General features: G+C 44.5%; 1 protein-coding gene across 1 annotated transcript; it reads right to left on the reverse strand.

The window, feature by feature from the left end:
- Window positions 1-3699: 3699 nt before the first annotated feature.
- Window positions 3700-21353, reverse strand: LOC138605168 (stromelysin-3-like). Its single transcript, XM_069677283.1, has 8 exons — window positions 21252-21353; window positions 12563-12846; window positions 9524-9667; window positions 7887-8020; window positions 7547-7761; window positions 7245-7449; window positions 6088-6348; window positions 3700-5991 (listed from the first exon to the last, which is right to left on the reverse strand). The coding sequence occupies exons 1-8, from the start codon at window positions 21351-21353 to the stop codon at window positions 5876-5878; spliced, it is 1461 nt and encodes a 486-aa protein (XP_069533384.1). The 3' UTR covers window positions 3700-5875.
- Between the last annotated feature and the right edge of the window lie 1050 nt (window positions 21354-22403).

Below are 22403 nucleotides of genomic sequence, written 5' to 3' on the forward strand. Positions count from 1 at the left end.
AACTTGTTGGAAATATGTTTCTGTTTTTAGTTTGGATGTTGTGTGAACATGTCTTTCAACCGTCAGATCTATAATGTTGCGTAATAGATGTAGATGCTACCTGCCAAATATTGATGATCACTGATACCTGCAACAAATATCTTTATATCTTTATAAGATCACAAACAGGACATGCGTCTTTTTTGCTGAACATCTTTTTATAGCTGAAAAAACAATCAAACTATTTCAGTTAAGATCATCATCAATCAAAGTTCCTCCTGCATAAATAAAGGTGTGTTTAATCATCAAGAAGCGGATGTAGCCTCCACATCTAAAAGGTGACACCAATCCAGAAGTGCTTCAAGCCTGCATTCTTTCTATTGTCCAGCAGGGGGCGACTGGACCGGTGGCAAAAAGAAGTCTATGAGAAAATGCTCCTCCTCCTCTCCTGATGTATTCCCTCAGTAAACATGTTCCTAATGAGTTTATGGTCTCAGTCTCTAGTTTCAAGTCTTCTTCAGCACAGCATGATGTTCATTTAGTCACTGATGCTCCCATTGAGAGTCACACAGACCAGAAAGAGGGGCGGGGTTAGGGCGGGGCTACCTGTGAGTGACAGGTTTCTGCCATGGGGGCTGAGGAGTTTGTACAGTACATTTAGTTTAAAGCCTGCTTTCTGCTATACAATATTAGCATTCCATGTGAGTCTTCGCTAAGCCCCTCCCATGAACGGCCACTGTCCAATCCTACTTTAGCAACCGCAACTCGGCAACTAGGCCTGTCAAACTTTCAGAACAAGAAATGCTGAAACGGTGTGCATATGGAGTCTGCAAGTCCGACAGCAGATATCCTCAAAGTTTAGACGGTGGTGTCGTAATTTTCACTTTTCTGAAGCCAAAAGCTCGAGAGGAGAGATGTCGGACATGGATTAAAAATTGTGATCCTGTCTGGCCTTCGCTACCACCAGTGATGAGTTCGGCGCAGCCTTTATGAAGAAAAAATTAGAAATGTGCTGTTACTTCCTTTGGAACATCTCTTACTGTTATAGTTGAAAACGGCATAATATTCACATGCCGGTGCAAAAGCTCGACAGGCATAGCAACCGTAACTAAGGGGGGCTGGACTTATTGAAGGGTCAATTAATATCACAGTTACCATGAATTGCAAATGCACCATGCTAACCAAGCTAGCACCAGATCGACCGATAATCAGCATTCAGCCGAACACTCTTACCAAATATGGTCACTTCCAGCGCCACAAAACCAAGATGATGGCGGCCATTATTTTTTTATTCCACTCAGTACACCAACGTGATGTTTATGTTCGACTCATTAAATCAGTGCGGTGCAGGTGTGTTCTTAATTTTATCAGTTTAGTGTACTCGTTCATTTTTACTGCATAACATGGACTCAGTGCAAACACCTGATTCATTTACCTGTTAATGCAAAGAGCTGTGATATTCAGTATTATTCATCGCCAGTACCTGCAGACGAACTGCACTGAACAAAAATATAAACGCAAGATAATCCATCCACCTCACAGGTGTGGCATATCAAGATGCTGATTAGACAGCATGATTATTGCGCAGGTGTGCCTTAGGCTGGCCACAATAAAAGGCCACTCTAAAATGTGCAGTTTTATCACACAGCACGATGCCACCGATGTCGCAAGTTTTGAGGGAGCGTGCGATTGGCATGCTGACTGCAGGAATGTCCACCAGAGCTGTTGCCCGTGAACTGAATGTTCATTTCTCTACCATAAGCCGTCTCCAAAGGCGTTTCAGAGAATTTGGCAGTACATCCAACCGACCTCACAACCGCAGACCACGTTTAACCACACCAGCCCAGGACCTCCACATCCAGCACCTTCACCTCCAAGATCGTCTGAGACCAGCCACCCAGACAGCTGCTGCAACAATCGGTTTGCATAACCAAAGAATTTCTGCACAAACTGTCAGAAACCGTCTCAGGGAAGCTCACCTGCATGCTCGTCGTCCTCATCGGGGTCTCGACCTGACTGCAGTTAGTCGTCGTAACCGACTCGAGTGGGCAAATGCTCACATTCGATGGCGTCTGGCACTTTGGAGAGGTGTTCTCTTCACGGATGAATCCCGGGTTTCACTGTACAGGGCAGATGGCAGACAGCGTGTATGGCGTCGTGTGGGTGAGCGGTTTGCTGATGTCAACGGTGTGAATCGAGTGGCCCGTGGTGGCGGTGGGGTTATGGTATGGGCAGGCGTATGTTATGGACGACGAACACAGGTGCATTTTATTGATGGCATTTTGAACGCACAGAGATACCGTGATGAGATCCTGAGGCCCATTGTTGTGCCATTCATCCACGACCATCACCTCATGTTGCAGCATGATAATGCACGGCCCCATGTTGCAAGGATCTGTACACAATTCCTGGAGGCTGAAAACATCCCAGTTCTTGCATGGCCAGCATACTCACCGGACATGTCACCCACTGAGCATGTTTGGGATGCTCTGGATCGGCGTGTACGACAGCGTGTTCCAGTTCCTGCCAACATCCAGCAGCTTGGCAGCCAGTGAAGAGGAGTGGACCAACATCCACAGGCCACAATCAACAACCTGATCAACTCTATGTGAAGGAGATGTGTTGCACTGCGTGAGGCAAATGGTGGTCACACCAGACACTGACTGGTATTCGGACCCCCCGACCCCCCCAATACAGTAAAACTGCATATTTTAGAGTGGCCTTTTATTGTGGGCAGCCTAAGGCGCACCTGTGCAATAATCGTGCTGTCTAGTCATCTTGATATGCCACACCTGTGAGGTGGATGGATTATCTCGGCAAAGGAGAAGTGCTCACTAACACAGATTCAGAGAGAAATCGGCCTTTTGTGTTCATAGAAAAAGTCTTCGATCTTTGAATTCAGCTCATGAAAAATGGGAGCAAAAACAAAAGTGTTGCGTTTATATTTTTGTTCAGTGTATAACTGGACAACTGCAAACTAATACACACAGGAAACAAAGAAATCTGACATATTGGAACCAAGCCTCCATCTGCTGCATACCGATCTAACCACAGCCGGATGACTGAAACATGACTCATGCTCGAGAGATAGGAGCAACAAAACCTGGAAATCATCAGAGCTTCATGTAGAGCTTTCCAGACATACTGTACAGCTTGTGGCCATTCGTTTTTGCACTCTCTTCTCAGTGAGGAGAAAAGTCTTTGAAGTCAAGGTCCATTTACTTTATTTTTTCCAGCTGCATCACGTGGCCTCTTTCAGGGGATAGTGTGTCCTCAGCCCTCATGAAGAGCTGAAGTATTTAAAACCTTAAATTAACAAAGTCAATGCAGTCACATCACTGCACGTGTTATAAACTGTACCTAATGGCTCGACGTCGGGCAGGTCTATAGGAGCAATTAATTGCAGAACCAAACTTGTTTCTCTGTGCAGCCGTGGTGCCATATATCAAAGAGTTTATATACATGAGCTGCAATTCTATGTAAACAAGTCGAGGCCTGCTGACCCCCAGGGACAGTTCCTGGTGCTCATAATGTAGACGCCACATTAATCCCTATATATACATGTGCAGCAAATACCTGAATGTGCTTTCAAGGGATTTATGGAGGTGAAGTTGTGGGTCATTAAAAACACGGGATAGTTCGATGTCCCTGCTCGAAATGATCGCTGCAAGCGATACAAAAAAAGATTTTTATTTTTTCATCTTTTGGTTTCAATGTAAACAAAAAACTTTACAGAGAACTTTACATAAAAATACATATTCTGACTTAGACACGTGTATATAAAGGCAGACACATCACTATATGTTTAAAGTACATCAAACAGAACTTGTTGTCAGGACATGTTGACGACTGAAAGTGTCCGGGCTACAGACTTGGACCTTTTGCAGACACCACAACATATTTTACACGTAAATGCATTAATCAGTGTCCTGCACTGATCACAAACAGTAACACCAAGATTACAAATAAACAAATATATAAAAATATTCATTAAATCTAACTATAGTGAAGCTCTGTCAGCCAAGTATAACATTGTTTTAATTGTCTGACATAAACTGAAGGCACAATAACAACCAGAGGACTGAAACAAAGCTCTTCAACAGGTCATGAGGACGATTGCATGGCTCTATAAAAATGCACCAATGAGTAGAGAAAAATAAAGAATTTGTGTAATAAATGAGGTACTGGTTTACCTTGCCTACTGAACCTTTAATAGCACCTTGCAAAGAAATAGCACAGTGATATATTTATTATGAATGTGCTGCAGTCAATAAGGAGACAGCAACGTGCCCAAATTGACAAGTCAGGTTTTCGTGTCCCGTCACAAAAAGCAAAAGCAACACAACTCTTTACCACAGTCAGTGCCAGGGTAACTGTTATTCTATGAATACTGCATTATAGTTATATTAACTACCTTTTTGTTTTTACTTACAAACTCTGCAGAGCTGTTGGTCTGTGGTTGAGGCAGCTACAAGAAGCTTAAAAGGAACTTTCCCTACACCGGTCTGTGAACATAGTGGACTGCTGGCACCACAAATACAGCTGTACACCATAGTACACCGTAGTGGCCATAGTAGGTTTTACCAGAGAGGGGGTGGAGGAAAGCTGTGTCTCTATTCAGTGGCTGCATCCTTTGAAGGTCGCAGGCTACAAAGGAAGCATCATTCGCAGCCTGTGTAGACGCTGAGGATGAACTGAAACTTGACGGTCTGGTCTACGGAGGATTTCCTGTTTGCATCACCAGCTGTTCCCGCCTTTACGCCGCGTTACAAAGCGCCACTCCTTTTGGAGAAACTAACTAACATAACATAACGCTACCAAACTTAACCAATAATATTATAATTTGTTTCAAGGCCAATTTTTGTTCTTTTAACATTCGTATCGCGAGCTATTCGATTGAGTTGAAACCCCAAACCTTTTACATTAAAGTGTCTTCCTCGGCCACTTCAGAGTCCGCCATCTCATTTGAATTGGCGCCAGTGAACCTCGGGATACGTTGGGCCACAAAGGATGCAAACGATGGATCCTTCGTGGCCCGAGGATAAGAAGGATGCATTTGTCGGCCGCATCTGAAGGAGCCTTCGAAACTGGACAGCCTTCAATTCTCTGCTGTGAAGCAATCAGCTTTCAGATGGGTCCTTCAAAGGTCGCAGTCCCTGAATTTGGACACAGCTGTAGGGGTGGTGTTCGGGGGTGGATGGACCAAAACCGGTTGGAACCACAATTTAACGTTAACTTGTTAGTTAGTGAGTAACCCCACTAATGCATGCAACGTCACGTCATGTTCTTAATGGAACCCAGGAATGAATGGATCTATCTAGCACAACGAGCCTTTGATCTGAAGTTAACCAGGTAGTCTTGCTACCTAAACCTAACCAAACTCCGACCATTTCCCAACATTAACTACGTTTGTATGGAAATATAGCTAGGTCATTTTGCCTGACATCTGTAGTGGCGCTAAGACAACACTCCTGCGGTTCATATAAGGGAACAGGAACAAATGACCTATGTGTTTGAAAGGATTGGAGGGCTTGTTGGAATTTCACAACCATCTACTATTTCAACTAGCTGTCTCCAAATGTGCATTTTCAGTTCAGATTGGCAAAATCATTCCTGGCCCTGCAAAAGATAACAGATACTGACTGACTGTAACTGCAAACTTAATCCAAGTACACTCTAGAAACATTTTACTTGTATTTTCAAATCCATTGTTTTTAGAAAGTAATTTGGTGGCAGAAGGCAATGACTTTGGAAAGAGTTTGTTGAAAGGGTTTTCAGTCATCTTAAGGAAATGCATCGGCACTAAACAGCCAGAATGTTCTGTAAGGGGAATGAACCTGAAAAATTACCACTGCCCTTTGAAAGTCAGCAGATGTGTCCGAACTTATTCAGAAATTTAGGCAGAGCAGCCGAAGAAGTCCACGCCGATGCTGCGGGGGTAGCCTTCTAGCACCTTCAACGCTACATGGTCAAACTTCCAGTAGCGCTGCCCACTCAGGAAAGTGGCGTAGCCTGTCAGAGTGTGAGAAAAGGCAGTGAGTCGACTATGGATTTTTCCCAGTCACAAAGATAATTAACATGTAAGTGAAAATGGCACCCAGTCCTCACCGTATCGGTCCCTGAAGGCTGCATCGATCCGGCTAGGCACTCCTTCCCAATGGTCCATGCTGTGAGGATGGACATAAGCCACTCGGTTCTTCTGAGGGTTGAAGGGCCAGTAAGAAGATGATTTGAAGAGGTAGACTTTCTCCACTTGGTCCTCTTCCCACTTCAGTGCTGCTTGGATATCTGTTACAGGAAGACCCAGCTGCTGCACTGAATCTGGTCCTGTGATCTTCCTCTCAGCATCAAACACCCAGTAGTTGTCACCTTTCGACAAAAAACACAATGAAAGGAGAATATTTTGACCTTTCCTTGAACCTTACAGGTCATGGGCTACTGTCAGTATCTCTTTAACTGATATGCCTGTTCAGAGTATTTGCAGTTGACCTAAGAGTTCTTGGTTCCTTAGGTGTGATGTATGAAACCATGTTTGTCCAAGTTCTTGTTTTGAGGCAGTCTCTGGTTCACTTGTACCATGACAGTGAACAGCTTATTGCGACCCTGATATTTCTTTTGACATGAGAAACGCCACATGGACACATAAGTTAACACGTTTAAAGACTTGATTTCCATTTGAGGCCATCTAAATAAAGCCATTTTCACATATGAACTCCAGACAATGTCCAGAGAATCAAATCTGGATTTGTTGTCCAGAGTTGACCTTTTCCATAAGTAGCACATAGCTGGAGTGTCACCATTGCTGGTGCATGCAGGAAAGCCAAAGTGCAAAGGATTACAGGTAGACTTAAAGTAATTATGCAATGTAAATGTGAATTGGCTTGCAGGCAGTTAGGTGGGCAGGTAAAGTGGCAACAAGAAATGGGCAGGCAGGTAGGCAGGGATGTCCAGTATTCAGGCACAAAATCAAAGAGCAAGAAAAACAAAGACAGCAGCAAAGCAACCAGGCATGGATGGACTGGCAAATAAAAAATGGAAAGAGTCTAGTATATGTGGAATGAGACTGATGAAGTTGAGACAGAAAGTCAGGACACTGCTGTGCTTATTAAAAGTGGGAACAGGTGTGTGGTTGAGGAAAGAAAGGAGAGTCCAAGAGCATCTTGGGGAGAGTTCCACAATTGATTTGGGCGCCTTGGGAAGTGGGAATTAGACTTTTATGAAGGAGCAAGGAGTTACATGGAGATAGGTTCTGTATTAAGACCAACCTTCGAAGAACCAGATGTTCCCGGTCTGGTCTTCATACGCGGCATCGATGTGGTCAGGTATGCCTCTCCAGTGGCGTGAAGACAAGGCTGGATAGCCAGCTTGTAGCTGCCCATCACGGATACGCCAAACGTATCGGGACTTAAAGAAGAACAGCTCTCCTCTGATCATGGACACGGCATCGAAGCTTGTTCTGCAGGCATCCGGCTGAGAAACGACATGCAGAGTACGGTCATTTTTGTCTATGGACTAAAACGTGAAGTTGCAAAATACAAGACTTTGAAATAAATTCCAACTTTCTCACCATTCCAATGTCAATCTCATTGGTCTCCGTCAAATCAGGTGGGGCATGCCGAGAGGGGCCGTACAAATACTGTATGCCCCTCTTGTCATCATCACTCAGTTGCAGAGGATATGAGTCACTGTAGAAAGGACACATCACGGCGTCAGGCTCCAGGGAGTGCTGAAGGCCCAGGACATGACCGAACTCATGAGCCGCCACCTGCAGGAGATCAGTGCCTAACAAAGATGGCAAACGATGAAAGGACACTTAAGCTGGTGCAGGTTAAAAGAAAAATCCTTCAAAGCTGGCAATTTTAAACATCAAAGCTTGGTTAACCTCAAAGTATCTCAAATGTACCTACCCACATCGTTTCCAAATGTCCAATGCTCATCGTAGTCAAAGTGGACTTCTCCTTCTCTATGTGTCCTTGGGAAAAAGGCGTGTGCGAGGATCCCCCCAGGACCATCGAAAGGTAAGCTGTCCCCGTGCCAGTACCTGCACAAGCACTTCTTTTATTGTACATAAGTAATCTTGAATATGTCATATCATGTATTTGAAGCAATCTTTATTTGCTTAGCATGCTGGGAATCTAGGTACAGGGGAAAAAGAAAGAGGAACAGTTGCCAAAATCGACGTAGCCTTGAAGTTGGCTTTGCGTGTTTGTGTTATTTGATGCCCATCATAGAAGCCTGTGCAAGTTTTGAAATGAACTGGTAGAGGTCAAGTTTCAATCATAACAAGGGCTTGGCAGTTGTAGTTATAAAACTCGAATGTAACGCAACACATCGAAACAAGAGAGCTGTTAGGACATGGAAGTATCGTAAACCAAATGCCAAAATGACTAATCTGAGCTGATAAAAATGTTGCTGGAGGCTCACTATAAAAAACGCTGCCAAACAAGTCCTGTGTTGTATTCCTTCAGGTTGTAATCTGCTCCTGGGCTTGGCTTGGAAACACCTTATTTATTCTTTTCTGGGTCGCTCTAACAAAAGGATCCAAGAGATTTATGTCTAAACAGAGATTACAGAGACCAACTGGAAAACAGACTGCTCATCCAACCAAAACGACTACTGTATATTGTCTGTTGCCACCGTTTCCTAAATTAGCACCTCTACCTACGGCAGGCCATGTTTCCTTTACCTACACAAGTCTGTACTGGACAAACACCTGGTAAACGTTGGATGTGTTTAGGCACCCAGACGACCTGGTTGGGAAGATTGTGGTTTAGGTTACAATGACACTATTTTTCAAGACTGTGGGGGCGTGGATAAACACATTTTGATTGACATCTGCTGGGCTGCTGGGCTCTGCACACAGCAATGTTGTCGTAGTCTGAGTCCCAATCAGAGGAGAAAACAGAAGCCCTGCTATCTGAAAATGATTCATTTCAACTGGTCACTGAATGGTGACTTACAAAATGCTTTGCTAATCGTATCTTAGCTAACAGTTAGCATACACACGCAATGTTAGCTGAGATACTCAGATTTGTTCACAAAGATATGAATGCAATGCTAAATGATAGCTCTGTAGCGTTAGGTGCTATATTATCCATCCATCCATTTTCTTCCGCTTATCTAGGGTCGGGTTGCAGTGGCTAAGCAAGTTATGCCAGCCAGACTTTCCATCTCCTCCTGGGGGATCCAGAGGTGTTCCCAGGCCAGGTGGGATATATAATCTCTCCAGCTAGTTTTGGGACTACCCCGCTGACACATTAAACCTGCTACAACATCCGGGACTTTGGTAAGGCTGGGTGTAATCAGCGAAACAGCGACCTCGTAACTATTGTCATGATTGGTTTGCAGAATTTATTGTGTAAGTTTTATAGTAAATGTGTAATGTACCCTTATGTACCTTTAGTACCCTAAGTAACGTACCCTTAATTACAAAGTAAGGAGGTCATCGTCAGTTTGGGTTTCCATTGGCTTTCAAGGTTCGGGTTAGGGTTACGTACGAGAGTTTCATTACGTAACTGATAGACATGGCATGTGTTTTTCTTACCTGTTGAAGTCGATGATGATGTCAGCTTTCTCATTGGTGACCTCTCTGAATGTAAGAGGAGTCACTTCGCTCCACACGCTAAAGGCTTCAAGGAGGACTCGCCGCACCCTGTCCTCACTCATCTGCCAGGGGAAACGCAGAATCCTAAAGGAAACACACCAGCTTAGTTTAGCGTGTCAGCACCAATAACAGAATAGTACTATACATGTATCCAAGAGAGTCATTTTAACTACCCCGGGGTTATTTAAACTGTGCACACCAAATATCTGATACATGCATTTTTCCTTACACAGCAGCACACACCACTCACCACCTCTTATGTACCAGGGGAATCCCTTAACATAGTCAGCGATGCCCGCCGGAGGTACAGTGCTTCATTTGGCATCCTGTGTGTCATGTCTGAGCTCGTCCACACAGATGAACAATGAGAATGAGCGCATCTTATCCAACCAGCGTCTGATAGCACAAAATTACATGAAACACAGCGAGTGCAATCACTGCCTCGTGCAGTCGTTCTCACCTTGTTGAGTTCTGCTTTTTAGAAGTCAGTAAACCTTTTCTACAGCTGCTGAGCTGAGCAAGTTTCCAACATGTAGATATTGTAAATACTGGTTCCTCCATGTTGCACTCATAATTCTTCCTTTGCATTATCAGCCCAACATCCCAATTCTTAATGGTGGGTTTGACCGCAGAAAAATATGGTTGACCATGCAAAGGAAACACATTCTCTGTAGCATATTTGAAAGTAAAGTTTTCTTCATATACTAAATATAAATGGAAATATTCTGCAGACTGCGTGGGATTTATCCTCAATAATTTGTATAGAGTTGAAAAAACAGGGGCATGCCGTAAAGTATTGATACGATGGAAACAGAATGGTTGTTCAATTCTAGCCTTCCAATATAACACGAGAGCTTTCTCTCATGTATCAGTGTATTTCCCTCAGTTGTATGAGCGTGTTAAGTTCCCTGAAAAGGTTTGTAGTGCTCTTCTATGTATCCAAATGTTTAACAGGTTTTGAGACCAATGTCAGTCCCATTCAGTGTATTGACCACTATACACAGTAAGCCTTGAGACACAAACTTAAAGCCTCTAGAGATTCAGTTGTCAAAGACGCTGAAACATCAAATGTGGTTTCATTGTGTCTTTTAATTTCTCTGAGGAGTAACTTAGCTTAGCTTAGCTTAGCTTAGCTTAGCCCAGACTTTTTGTTTGGTCTTTGTTTCCTGTCACTTTGAATTTATGCCAGAAATCGGTCTGAGAGAGTTCTCCGCTTTGTTTGAGCTTCTGTCTCCACTGACAGCGGAGTGAATGAAACTCATCTCACTCAAATATTTACTTTGGAGAACATACAAAGTACATGTCATGTGGCTTCATTATCTTGCTGCACCTGCACTGTGTGTATGCTTTAATGGATAGAGCTACAGTGGTTGAGGCGGGAAAGTGGGTTGTCCAATAACAATAGCATTGGCCTTCTGATGGCTATCCTGTCCAAGGGTCAAGGTATCCTAGCTTCAGGCTAGCACACTTGGGGGTAGCTCGCTGCTGTGGGTGGATCTTCTTGTTTGTGAGTAGAGCAGTGTAGTCATTTATAAAATCCATGAATATGAGACTAATAGAAAAGTTCCAGGACGTTCTAAATGTCTTCTCTACCTTTGTTTACATCACACAGCCCGCAGTGTTTAAATGCAACTGCAGTGTAATAAGAGGTTGCTTGGCTAGCTCTTCTAATAAGACTTTCATGGATATCCTGGATATGCTGATGATCACAAAACACATTCAGTGTCAGGTAAGATTTAAAACAAGCATAATGTGCATGTATTGTTGAGTGGGGTGATAATGTACACACGCAGAGTCGGACCGGCTTCATGTCTATGTGGTGTTTTTGAGTAGCTTCGATGTTTGATGGAGAAATGCAGACAATGTGATTTAAAATGAGAGAGCCTGCTGAGCCTTTGCTTTAGTGAACACAATCCGGAGCGATTAACATGTCAACACTTTGTAACTATGCAAACAGTATAGTATTTTCCAAACATTATTCTAGGAGACGGAGGTTGTCAAAGAAAATCATGTTTGATCTTGCAGTATTTGATCTTCTGGTAACTAAATGGCGGTCCCACAAGCTGTAAACAACCCTGATATATAACCTCATGGCAAACTGCCTCAGACGCCCAGAAGACATGCAGCTGCCATCCACAGGTGGATTCTGGCCATCGAGCAAATTTACTTCCATGAATGACTCTGTTTTAGCTCTGTTTTGGTCGCTACCACCACCTGTGGGAAACACCTGTCTCTTAAGCTTCTTAATGCTCCACTGTGTTCACCAAGTTTTCTCTAACAAGCCGGTCCCACCGAAATGAGCGTTTGTCGCCTTCAGCGAGCACTTTCAGTTAGCTTCACTGTCGGAGCAGCTTTTAGTCTTCATGGTCGTCATCCCCTCTCACAGAGTGATTTAGAGCTTGTGAGTCTTTATGAGCTGACTAAGCTGAGCCGAACACATTCGGGACATTTGGAGCAGATGTGCCCTCAGTTTTTTATTTAGCTCTTTCACAAAGTTTAACTTCAAGTGAACTTTCCAGGTGTCTGTGACGTTTACCTTCCCTTCATGAGAAGCTCTCTCTCGGACACTGGACACACTCTGTGACTCTCTGGCTCATCCGACAGAGCACCGTCTGTTCCCGTCCCGTCACAGTGTTTTTGTGAACAGCTCAAGACTCTCCATAATGTTTGTACAGTGTCAACACAAGCACATTTTCACCCACACAAACAGCAGGATGATATTGTGATGATGACTCTTCTTTGGCCACACTGACCACACTGGTAAACACATGGAACAAATACCAAGGCCTCAAAAATACTAATTATCCAGCAATGTCAGTTATAATTACAGGACGACACCACAACTTGAAAAGGCTGGCAGTGCCGTCTTCTCTGCCGCTGGGACAAATTGAAACTACAAACATTTACACCAAAAGCTTTTATATCAATTAGAAACAGAAGTGGTGGGAAACAACCCGACTGAATGTTTGTGTTTCTTACTTGTAAGTGAGGTCAGTCTTGTCCCAGCGCCCTCCAAACAGAGCAAACCTCTTCCTGCGCTGCTGCCGGCTCAGGCCTCCCTTCTTCTTCTTCAGGTTATAATAAGACAGGCCAACCTGCGTTAAGGTGGGATAATCTGGGACTCCACAGCGAGGACGCTTCCAGAACTCTGTGTCGTTTTTGGATGTCAGAACAGACTTGAAATGGTAATCTTTATTCAGCGTGTCCTGTTCAAGTCGTCCTTTCTTCTTCAGAACAACGTGGCTGCTGCTGTCGTCCCATCCCTGCAAACAAAGGCACTGTCATTAAGGTCGTCACACAGAGTCACAGTCTTTATCAGCTGTTAAAAGTTGTTAAGAAAGTTCAATTTTCCAGCTGAGCATTGCAAAGTCAACCTTGACCCGTGTGGTCTGATCCAACTGATCCAACTACTGAAGCTCAAACACCTGAAAGAGTTAATGCTGGTTCTGATAGAAAGGTGTCAGAACACACGGAGCATCACAGTTTGTTGTGTATGAGGCTGCGTAGCTGCAGACCGGTCAGGGTGCCCATGCTGACCCCTGTCCACCACTGAAAGCTCCTGGCCGGGTGCGTGTGCGTAACTTACCTGGGGAAGACATGGCACCAGGATGCACTATGGGAAGAAGGCGAGCCGGCGGAGGCAGTGTGATGCTTTGTGCAACATTCTGCTGGGAAACCTTGGGTCCTACCGTTCATGTGGATGTTACTTTGACACGTACCACCTACCTAAACTACAAGTCCACCCCTTCATGGAGACAGTATTCCCTAATGGCAGTGGCCTCTGTCAGCAGGATGATGCGCCCTGTCTCACTGCAGACTTGGTTCAGGAATGGTTTGAGGAACACGATGAGGTCAAGGTGTTGACTCGGCCTCCAAATTCCCCAGATCTCAATCCAATGGAGCGTCTGTGGGATGTGCTGGACAAACAAGTCCGATCCATGGAGGCCCCACCTCGCAGCTTACAGGACTTAAAGGATCTGCTGCTCACGTCTTGGTGCCAGATACCTTCAGAGGTCTGGTGGAGTCCATACCTCGACGGGTTAGGGCTGTTTTGGCAGCAAAAGGGGAGCTCCACAATATGAGGCAGGTGTTCATGATGTTACGGCTGATCGGTGTATTCTACATTGTTCATAAAAGCTTTTTGTGCTCAACATGACTCAGCAGATCCTGGTCATAAAGAAAGAAATAAGAGACGTTACAGTCTGCACATTTTTTTCATTAGCGACCATGTGAGCATGTGCATGTTTGATAAGAAAAAACAAACTGTGCTTAATAAAGAATCCTATCAGCAGACAACATGAGCAGACTTCAGCACATCAGCATCGATGGAGAGAAAGTCATAAATCCATCTAACGAGAGCTCCTCCTGACAGTCTGGGTGGTCGTCAGACTCCTTCCAGACCTCCACAGTGAACTCAGTTACTCGCTCAGACTGTTTGGTTTCTGTTATGCTGATTTGACTGTCTGAAGCCAGCAAGGTCAGCGACTCATTAGCCTATAATTGTGAGGTACAGTTCAGGTTCAGAGACGCTGAGTGGGCCATTTAACATCCAGGAGGACGGGACCTACGCGCCTGTGAGATCAGACAAGAGGGTGGGTGACAACTGTCCGTGTGCTGGTGCATCCTTCTCGTGCGTCACTTCTCACATCATTAAGATAAATGCTTATTATTTATGTTTCTTCCCGAGGTCATCGAGAAGCATCCAAACATCTGCAAAGCATCTTCTGTAATGAGATTCATCAGCTGTTGGGAAACGTGCAGGTCTTTATCTTCTCAAACAAACATGGAAATTATTACCTCAGGTTATTCTGGAAAACACGCTGTGCTGTTTTTATCAGACATCAGACCACCTATAGTCTCTCTGCTCTGAGCTCCTGTAATAAAGAGCTTGTCAGAGGGAACATGATATATGAAGCTGCATTAGAAAACTGCCAACAACCACTAATCTGTCAATAAGAGCAAACACCTGCACTCTTTGTGCTCTGATGGAAAGGTGAAACAAACAGGATTACGCTCAGACAAAAGGTCAGTTTAAGCTTTAACCTCAGATGTGAGTCAGTCCCCCCCGCCCACTATGGAGGGTAATTAAAGTCTCATTTATCGATTAATTGTCCCCAAGATTGTAAAACACATAAGACGATCAATGAGAGGACTTTGATATTTCAAAGGGGCTCTGATATAAAAGGATTAGGCTTTGATATCTGTTGAAGTGCTGGAGTATTAGAAGCCACAGAGCACTGAGTCATCCTCAACACAAGAGTCTCTGGGCGTGCCATCTGGGTCAAATCCAGACGTTTGCTACGCTATCAGTACAAGCGAGGAGATGTTTTCATCTTTGAAGTGATCAATCCCAACAACAGACAATTTAATCCTCACAAATACCATTTTAAATGTTCTACACCCATACCGCGCTGATATGGCTGGATCCTCTCCCAGGATGCATTGCCCAAAGCACAGACTATAGCATCGTTATAAACTGTGTCCCAATTCAGCGGCTGCGGCCTTCAGAGGATGTATTTAAGGCTGATTGCGTCACGGCGTCGCGTCAAAGGCTGTCCCATTTCGAAGGCTCCTTCAGATGCAGCCGACAAATGCGTCCACCTTTTCCCCGACCACGAAGGATCCATCGGGTGAATCCTTCGCAGCCCAACGTGTACAGAGATTCATTGCGCGCCAATTCAAACAAGATGGCGGACTCTTAAACAGCAGAGGAATACACCTTGAAACTTCGAAATATATTCAAAATAATAAGTAAAATTACACATTAGTTATGATAGCTAGTTAGCCCGCTAGCTACCTGTTGCTAGGTGACAGGAGCCGCCTTTGGTGACGCAAGGTTAAAGGTTGGAACAGCTGGTGACACAAACAGGAAGGACCACAGCGTCTCCTGTCAGTTCGGCCTCAGCGTCACACCGGCTATGACTGACCGAGACCCCGAAGTGAGACACAGCTGTACGAAGTGGACGCAGCCATCAAGTTTGGCATTTCTGTCGACGCCATCTTATTTTTTTGCAGCCAGAAGTGACCGTATTCGGACGACAAGGTGCCCCAATCCTGATTGGCAGGTCCCTGTGTTACCGAGCTGTCAATCATGGGTAGCCACGCCCCCGCGCTTCGTCTTTGGAGGAAGTGGCTCTGCCCTGCTTGGGACAACACTGACGACTGAACAGGAGAGACTCTGGGCTTGAAGTCAGAATATATGCTAACAACAGGAGCACCTTGTTGTGGGTGTAAGACACTCTGTGGTTCCAAAGGCAGGTCCTTAGCTGATAAAGAAAGCCACGTGAGGGGGTTAGCTGTGCTGGGGGCAGGGCCACCGTCGCTCCTTGTGTTGCGACGGAGAACACCTGACCCAGTTCTGAGAGCAGGTACGGAGATCGGACCCTGATCCTGAGCAGGATACTCAAATATTATTCACCTTAAACTGTCAGCGGTGGATTGTGATGCTTTTTATGTGACAGATAAATTGCAGTGCCTCCAGTTAGGGAGTGATAACCTGTGTGTTTGAGGAGTGCGCCTTGAGCCAAGGATCTTTATGTGTCACAGTATGTAGTGAACTAAACAGACCAATGGGAGTGATTTACTGTGTGACAGGGTGTGATGTATACTGTGTTGTCTCCTGTTACTCCCTCCATGTTTATGCATTGCTACTATTTACCTAACCGTGCACCTGTCACCACACTACTGAACCATTACTGCACACATGTCTGCCTGAACTCTGCCTGAACTCTTTATACCTCCACACTGAGGGGAAATACCACTGTGGGTTGTTTGCATGAATTTAGCATTTTGGCCATCTTTGTTATTCGGAGGCAGAAGTCACCATGTGTGGATGAGACTGTGATTTTATTTAGCCCTGAAGCAGAGCCAGTTAAATTCTCTATTTGACTCTTAATGGGACCAAACGAGTCGGGCCAATCACAACCGTTTATCTGATATTGGGCAGGTTTAAGACCTTTCTGAAAACAACAAAGATGGCTGCCGCTGATGTGGAACTTTACTAAAGCATCAGTTTGTCAACAAAGTGTGCAGTGAGTACAAATGGTAAGTGTTCACTGCTCAGACATGTCCTGCCGTCTGTGTGTTAGGTTGAACTAGGAGCCAGATGAATTGGATGTTGGAGCTAGCTACCTAGCCTAGCAGCCGACTGCTACGTTGCCATTTCTCTGCTCTTATTGGTTGTAGCAGACCTTTTGGTACGTCGATAACAACTATTGGAAATTAATTATTTGCATTTGCAAATTGGTCTGATGATGTCAGGCTAACTCCTTTGTATTTAATGCAAAAGTCGGTATTGTTATTTTAATATGAATATATAATGAATCATTTGGCCCATAAAATGTAAATAGTGAAAACGAAACATTAAAGTGCTTTCTTTGTCAAACTGTACTTTGGCTTTTTGCATTCATTGATGGACAGTAAAGATATTCAGGAAGTGTGGAGAGGAGAGAGGGAAGACGACGTGCACAAAAGGGCAGGGGTCGGAGCTGAGCCGACAGCCGGCGCAGCGAGGACTCTGCCTCCGTGTGGGACGCCTGCTGTACCAACTGCGCTCAACCAGTGCTTCCATTCTCTCTCATGTGTGACGAGGAAAGAGGTAAATATTCTCAATGTCAGGTGAGTTTTTTTCTTTGCAGTCTTGTTCAAGAGATGACTGAGAAAGTTCTTCAGTGCCATCTTCATCTCTATAAACAGGAATCTACCGCAGTGGTTCTCAAAGTGGGGTCCTGGGACCCCTGGTGGTCTGTGAACCATAGCCTGGGGGTCCATGGAATAATTACAATAAATTTATAATAAATTATAAAATTGTGCTGCATCATTAAAAACTGCTCGTCTACAGGTGAGGACTATTTGCGCCAATGAAACAAGCATATTGCGTCTGTTACTCCCGCCCACGTCCGCTCTGGACCGATAGAAACTGACATGATTGTGACACATCGCGTCAGTCTGTCATGAGTCACTCAGGTCACAACAAACCGTTCTTGCAGCTTCGTAGCTCGGCTTATAGAGAAACATTTGACTCAGTCCACATGATGATGCTAAGCCCAAGCTGGCTACAGTGAGAAAAGATGACGACAGGTATACAGAGTTTGGTTTTATTGAGAACGGTGACAGGAGACCAAAATGCGTCATGTGTCTTCAGGTGCTCGTGAACGAAGCTATGAAGCCAGCCAAGCTAAAGCGACATCTGATTACAAAGCACCCTGAATATCAGGACAAAACAAACGTGTGTTTCCATCGAAAGAACGAAGAACAGACCCGAACGAAGACACAGACAGTGAACCCGGCCACAGCTTCAGAGAAAGCACAGAAGGTGGCTCAGTACATTGCTAAAGCTAAGAAGCCAAACATACTTTTGCATGTGAGCTCAAGAGCTCGTACTTGTACGTGTGTGACGTGATGCTTGGGACAGAGGAAAAATGAACAATACAAATAGTTCCAATGACATCTATAGAGCGTCTGTCTGGCAAACGTATGTGTGATCGGTGTTACGACTACGAGGGGGTCATTGGAAATTGTTTTCCTGATCCACAGAACATGCAGAATCTTTAGGCGTCAAGATTTTTGGTGGAAGCATTCTGGTTTCTGTTTTTAATCCGAGAAGTATTGTCCAATTATATTGGAGCTGTCTTTGGATGCATGCAGAAAAACCAGAGCAACAGAGGAGTTATGAGAAGCCATGGGCTACCTTCTGACTCAAGAAACAGACGTCAATCACACGGCAGAAGAAATCTCTCAATCAACTGTATTCTCGTCTCCAAAGTCTCCAGCTGGAGTCTAAACAATAACCAGCTGATGAAGAGGAGACCTTGGCTCAGATAGCCGATAACAGTTGCTCCAAAATATTGTCCGTCAGACAAAAGCTGATTGGTTCTGAGACTTCTGCAATGGAAAACAAACTGGAGCAGGTTGGACCTGTTGCACAGCTGACATGGTAATGGACCATGTGGTCGTTCTGGCTGAAAAGGTTTCCACCACATTCTGCAGCCACAGGTTTGGCTGAGCTGCTCAATTGAAGATGAGTGACAGAACCAAGTGTGTGGAAAGGAGCAAGTTTTTGTCTAAACAGCATAAACACAGAGTGTCATGGTGTTGAAACAAAGCTCTGAGTGTGATGGGGTGATCCTGCAGACGGAGCGAACATGTCCCCACATGACGCTGCGGTCTCTGCGTCTCTCCCAAACTGACGTGCCCGAGGTTTCACCCACATGAAGCTCTGAGGCGTCAACAGAGGGGAGCATTGTTGTTTTATCTAAGAGGTGGCATATGATACATGGGGGGGGTCTTTGTTAATGTCACTCAAACATTTAAATACAATGTGTGCATGCAGGAATGAACACGCACATGACATGAAAAAATGCACCACAAGCAGACACACACGGAGCTGCATCACGGTGGGCAGATGTCTGGAAAGTCCCCGTTCAGTCATGACATCAGGTCGTCTGCAGTTTAACACAGGGTGAGTGTGTGTGTGTGTGTGTGTGTGTGTGTGCGTGTGTGCGTGTGTGTGTGTGTGTGTTTGCAGGGTTTGTGAGGATGCTGATCTGACTTTCCTGGGATGACTATCTTCTCCACTGTTGAGCAGAATCAAATGGGACTCCCCAGAAGAAACCGCACTACAAACACGATCAGATTTACTCACACAGACGTCCCCCAGCAGATACAGTCTCAGATAAATGATGCACCTGATGGAGGAATTCTGTGAGGAGTAAATATTTAGCTTCAAAAGCTCCGAGATCGCCTCAAGTCTTCTGTGTTTTGTACACAAACCTGCTGATCGTGCCGAGTGGAGGGGATGTTTGCAGGATAGAGAGGATAAGCACGAACTGAGATAAGAGACTGATCTTCTTCCAACACAACACGTACAGTGATGTGAAAACATGAATAAACTGAACTCTGTCTGTGTGTGCAGGTCGTGCACAGCCGGCTGCTGCAGTGAGAGCAGTCAGGAAGATTCAAACATTTCAACAATGAGCTGAACAAAGAAGCAGCAGCTGCAGATTGAGCTGCAAACGCTGCAGGTCCATCCCGTCACACTGTTTTGTTTGATTACACTAACTCTAGCCGTCCGAGTGAAGGCACAGTGATCAGCAAAATGTTCTAATAGTATCCGAAGTAAACGTAGCCTCTTTGTTATACTGATAAATATACTGACACTGTGAAACAGACTGTTGATACTTCATCATTAGCTGTAAGCAGGTCTTGCTTTTACAGTTCCACAGTTCGCACAGGAGTTCCACACATGGAGGTTTGGACTACAGAAAAGCTACGACTAAATATTTTCATCATCTACAGATTATTTTCAAGATTCATCGATTTGTTCTGAATTGTTTGGGCTAAAAAAAATGTCCCCGCAGCAGCAAACGAGCACTGCGCTCTCATTTTAAACCCCTGAATGCCTCGATGGTCGCAGGACGGTCGTGTTGGACCATAAAACAAACTCTGATGCATCTCGGCATCAAGTTTCATTCAGAGAAACAAGCTGCAGCTCAGACAAACAACGAAACTCGCTGCAAACAATAAAATGTGCTGCAAAGAGCCAAAATAGGCGAGCAACTCACAGGTTCAGGTTTTTTACTAAAGGACCATTCCTGAAGTTCAGGCATGAACTGTTGTGTTGGCAGACATAAGGACACGTGTAGAGGACGACTTGGTCAGGTTGAGCGGTTTAATGAAACACAGAATGATTCTGCAGAGTCTAACGTTCAGCAGAGAGCGAAGTTATTGTGCAGAACATTCACTGTGTCCTGATGCTCGTACACAACAAGCTGTCGGGACTTGACTGCATGTTTGGAAGATTAATCTGTCAACAACAAAGTCTTATTTGGTGACTTTTTAAGCACTTAAACGTCGAGGATAATATCATAAATACCAAAGTGAAATAGTTCTGTAGTTTGTCATGTTTGGCAGAGCTGCGTCTGCAGACTCTCGATGCAGAAACAAAAGCCTGGAAGGAGCAGCTCAGTCTGATCTTTGTACGCAGCTCTCTGCTGTTTTCTCCTTTTCCCCTGAGTCAGCAAACACAGTTTTTCATCACCAGCGGCTGCCAGACGACTTGCCTCTGCTTGCTTAATCTCACTGTCTAACTCACGCTGTTGACAGCTACACCGGAAAGCAAGACTGCGTCCAAAAAGCTGCAGAGAGCTTGAAAGAAGAGTTGTCCTGTTCTGCCGTACAGTACAGACTCTGCATAATAAATACGATATTTTAATGCAAGAAAATGAAACTTTTATTCTAAAAAGTCTGTGTCTCAAATTCAGAGGAACGTTTTACAGCCACGTGAGTTTTTCAGGGTCAAACATGATTTCAGCTTTCGCTTTTGCAGCTTCAGATCTGATCTGTGTATCAGTGTCACGAGCTGTTAGTGATAAACTTTAAATATTTCATGTCATAAATCAGCCAAATAAATAAAGCATATGTAGAAGAATAAATGCATGTTTGCATGTGTAGTTGGAGCTGAAAGGTGACAAGGAACTAAATGCAACTGATCAAAAAGTGGAAACAAAGTTTTTCTGAGTTTCTGCTTTAAGAACAGTTTTACATCGTGCATCGTTCGTCTCCAGCTCTGGTCTCTCTCTCGCGTGTTTTACCCTCTCCTGATCTCCTGCTTTTCTTTTCTCTCCTTGTTAAGTTTCCTGTGCTCCTTCTTCGCGTGTGTTGGACTCACCTGCAGCTGCTTGTACTTGCTGACGGTCCTCCGGTCGTGTACAGGCAGAGAATGAACACAGAGGAAAAGGTGCAAAGCCAAGATGCTGCTGCAGAACATCATCTTCCTCCTCAGACGCAGGCTGGCACAGACACAGTGAAGCGGAGCAGACGCAGGAGGAGGCTTAATGAAGGAGGAGGACGGGTGTAGAAAGAATGACGGCAGGGGATCTTACAGCCTGCAGCGGGATTTCTTTGTCCTCTTTAAACGACTCTTTTACGAGTTTGCTTAACCGCGGTACTTGATTTAACCCGTTTTACTGCAGATGTACAAGAAATGCATCTTATATGAAAAGCTGCTGCTGTCTCCAAAAGCAGATGACAGATAGAAATAGAGAAACTGAAAGATATTAAATAATAACGTGCTACGTAAGTACACGTCAGGATTTCTGTGATTGTGGAGTTTCTCTTATTCTGTTTACAGGAAGCACTTTCAGTCATATTGTGATAAATGTGGCGTTTTGTGCTGCCATGGCAACGCAACTTTAATAAACAGGGTAATCTTTATAATGTAAGTAGTGCTGTTGCTCAGTGGGCTCTGTGGTGGCGAGACGATAAAGAAACAACTTCTTTGAGAAACAAACATGTCTTTGGTGTCTTTAACTGGAGAATAGAAGATGAAGCAGTTCACAGCTCGAGCTGGGTCAGAACGCAGCTGTCGAGCTGACTGACACGGGGTCAAGGTTCACAGTGTATGTTTGACAGAAAGAAGTCCCTCTCACTGAGACAAAGCAAGGTGTTATTGTTATGACTTTAGCTGAGGCGCCCGACTATCTCCAGTTTACCCCTCATCCAGAATCGGTGTTTATCAGAATCAGAATCAGGTTTATGCCATGTCGGTTCACACATACAAGGAATGTGTTTTGGTGATTTGGGTGCAGAACAGTGAACACAGAACTGGAATAAAGTTAAGTAAAAGACTTAAATAGAATAAGATTAAAAAAATTAAAAGCAATATGCATAAAACAAATAGTACAAAATATGTACAACAGGTGTGATTAAAAACTGTACAGGTGTGCAGGATATTGAACAGTGCATCCTGGAGCTCTCAGCCCAGACAAGGACACCAACTATCTCTCTCAGACAGAGGGAGCAACAGTACATCATTATTATT

Source organism: Semicossyphus pulcher, unplaced genomic scaffold (assembly GCF_022749685.1).
Source record: "Semicossyphus pulcher isolate SPU_LCO1_2020_fin unplaced genomic scaffold, fSemPul1.0.p SCAF_28, whole genome shotgun sequence".
NCBI classification, from domain to species: Eukaryota; Metazoa; Chordata; class Actinopteri; order Labriformes; family Labridae; genus Semicossyphus; species Semicossyphus pulcher.

What these genes read in the sequence shown, in the direction of transcription:
- LOC138605168 (XM_069677283.1), bottom strand. Translation starts at nt 21,353, where the DNA reads ATGATGTTCTGCAGCAGCATCTTGGCTTTGCACCTTTTCCTCTGTGTT. An exon ending in AAGACTGACCTCACTTACAA is followed by an intron (nt 9,668 to 12,562) that starts GTAAGAAACACA and finishes TGTTTCCTTTAG; the next exon opens with GATTCTGCGTTTCCCCTGGC. An exon ending in GACATTTGGAAACGATGTGG is followed by an intron (nt 7,762 to 7,886) that starts GTAGGTACATTT and finishes CATCTTTGTTAG; the next exon opens with GCACTGATCTCCTGCAGGTG.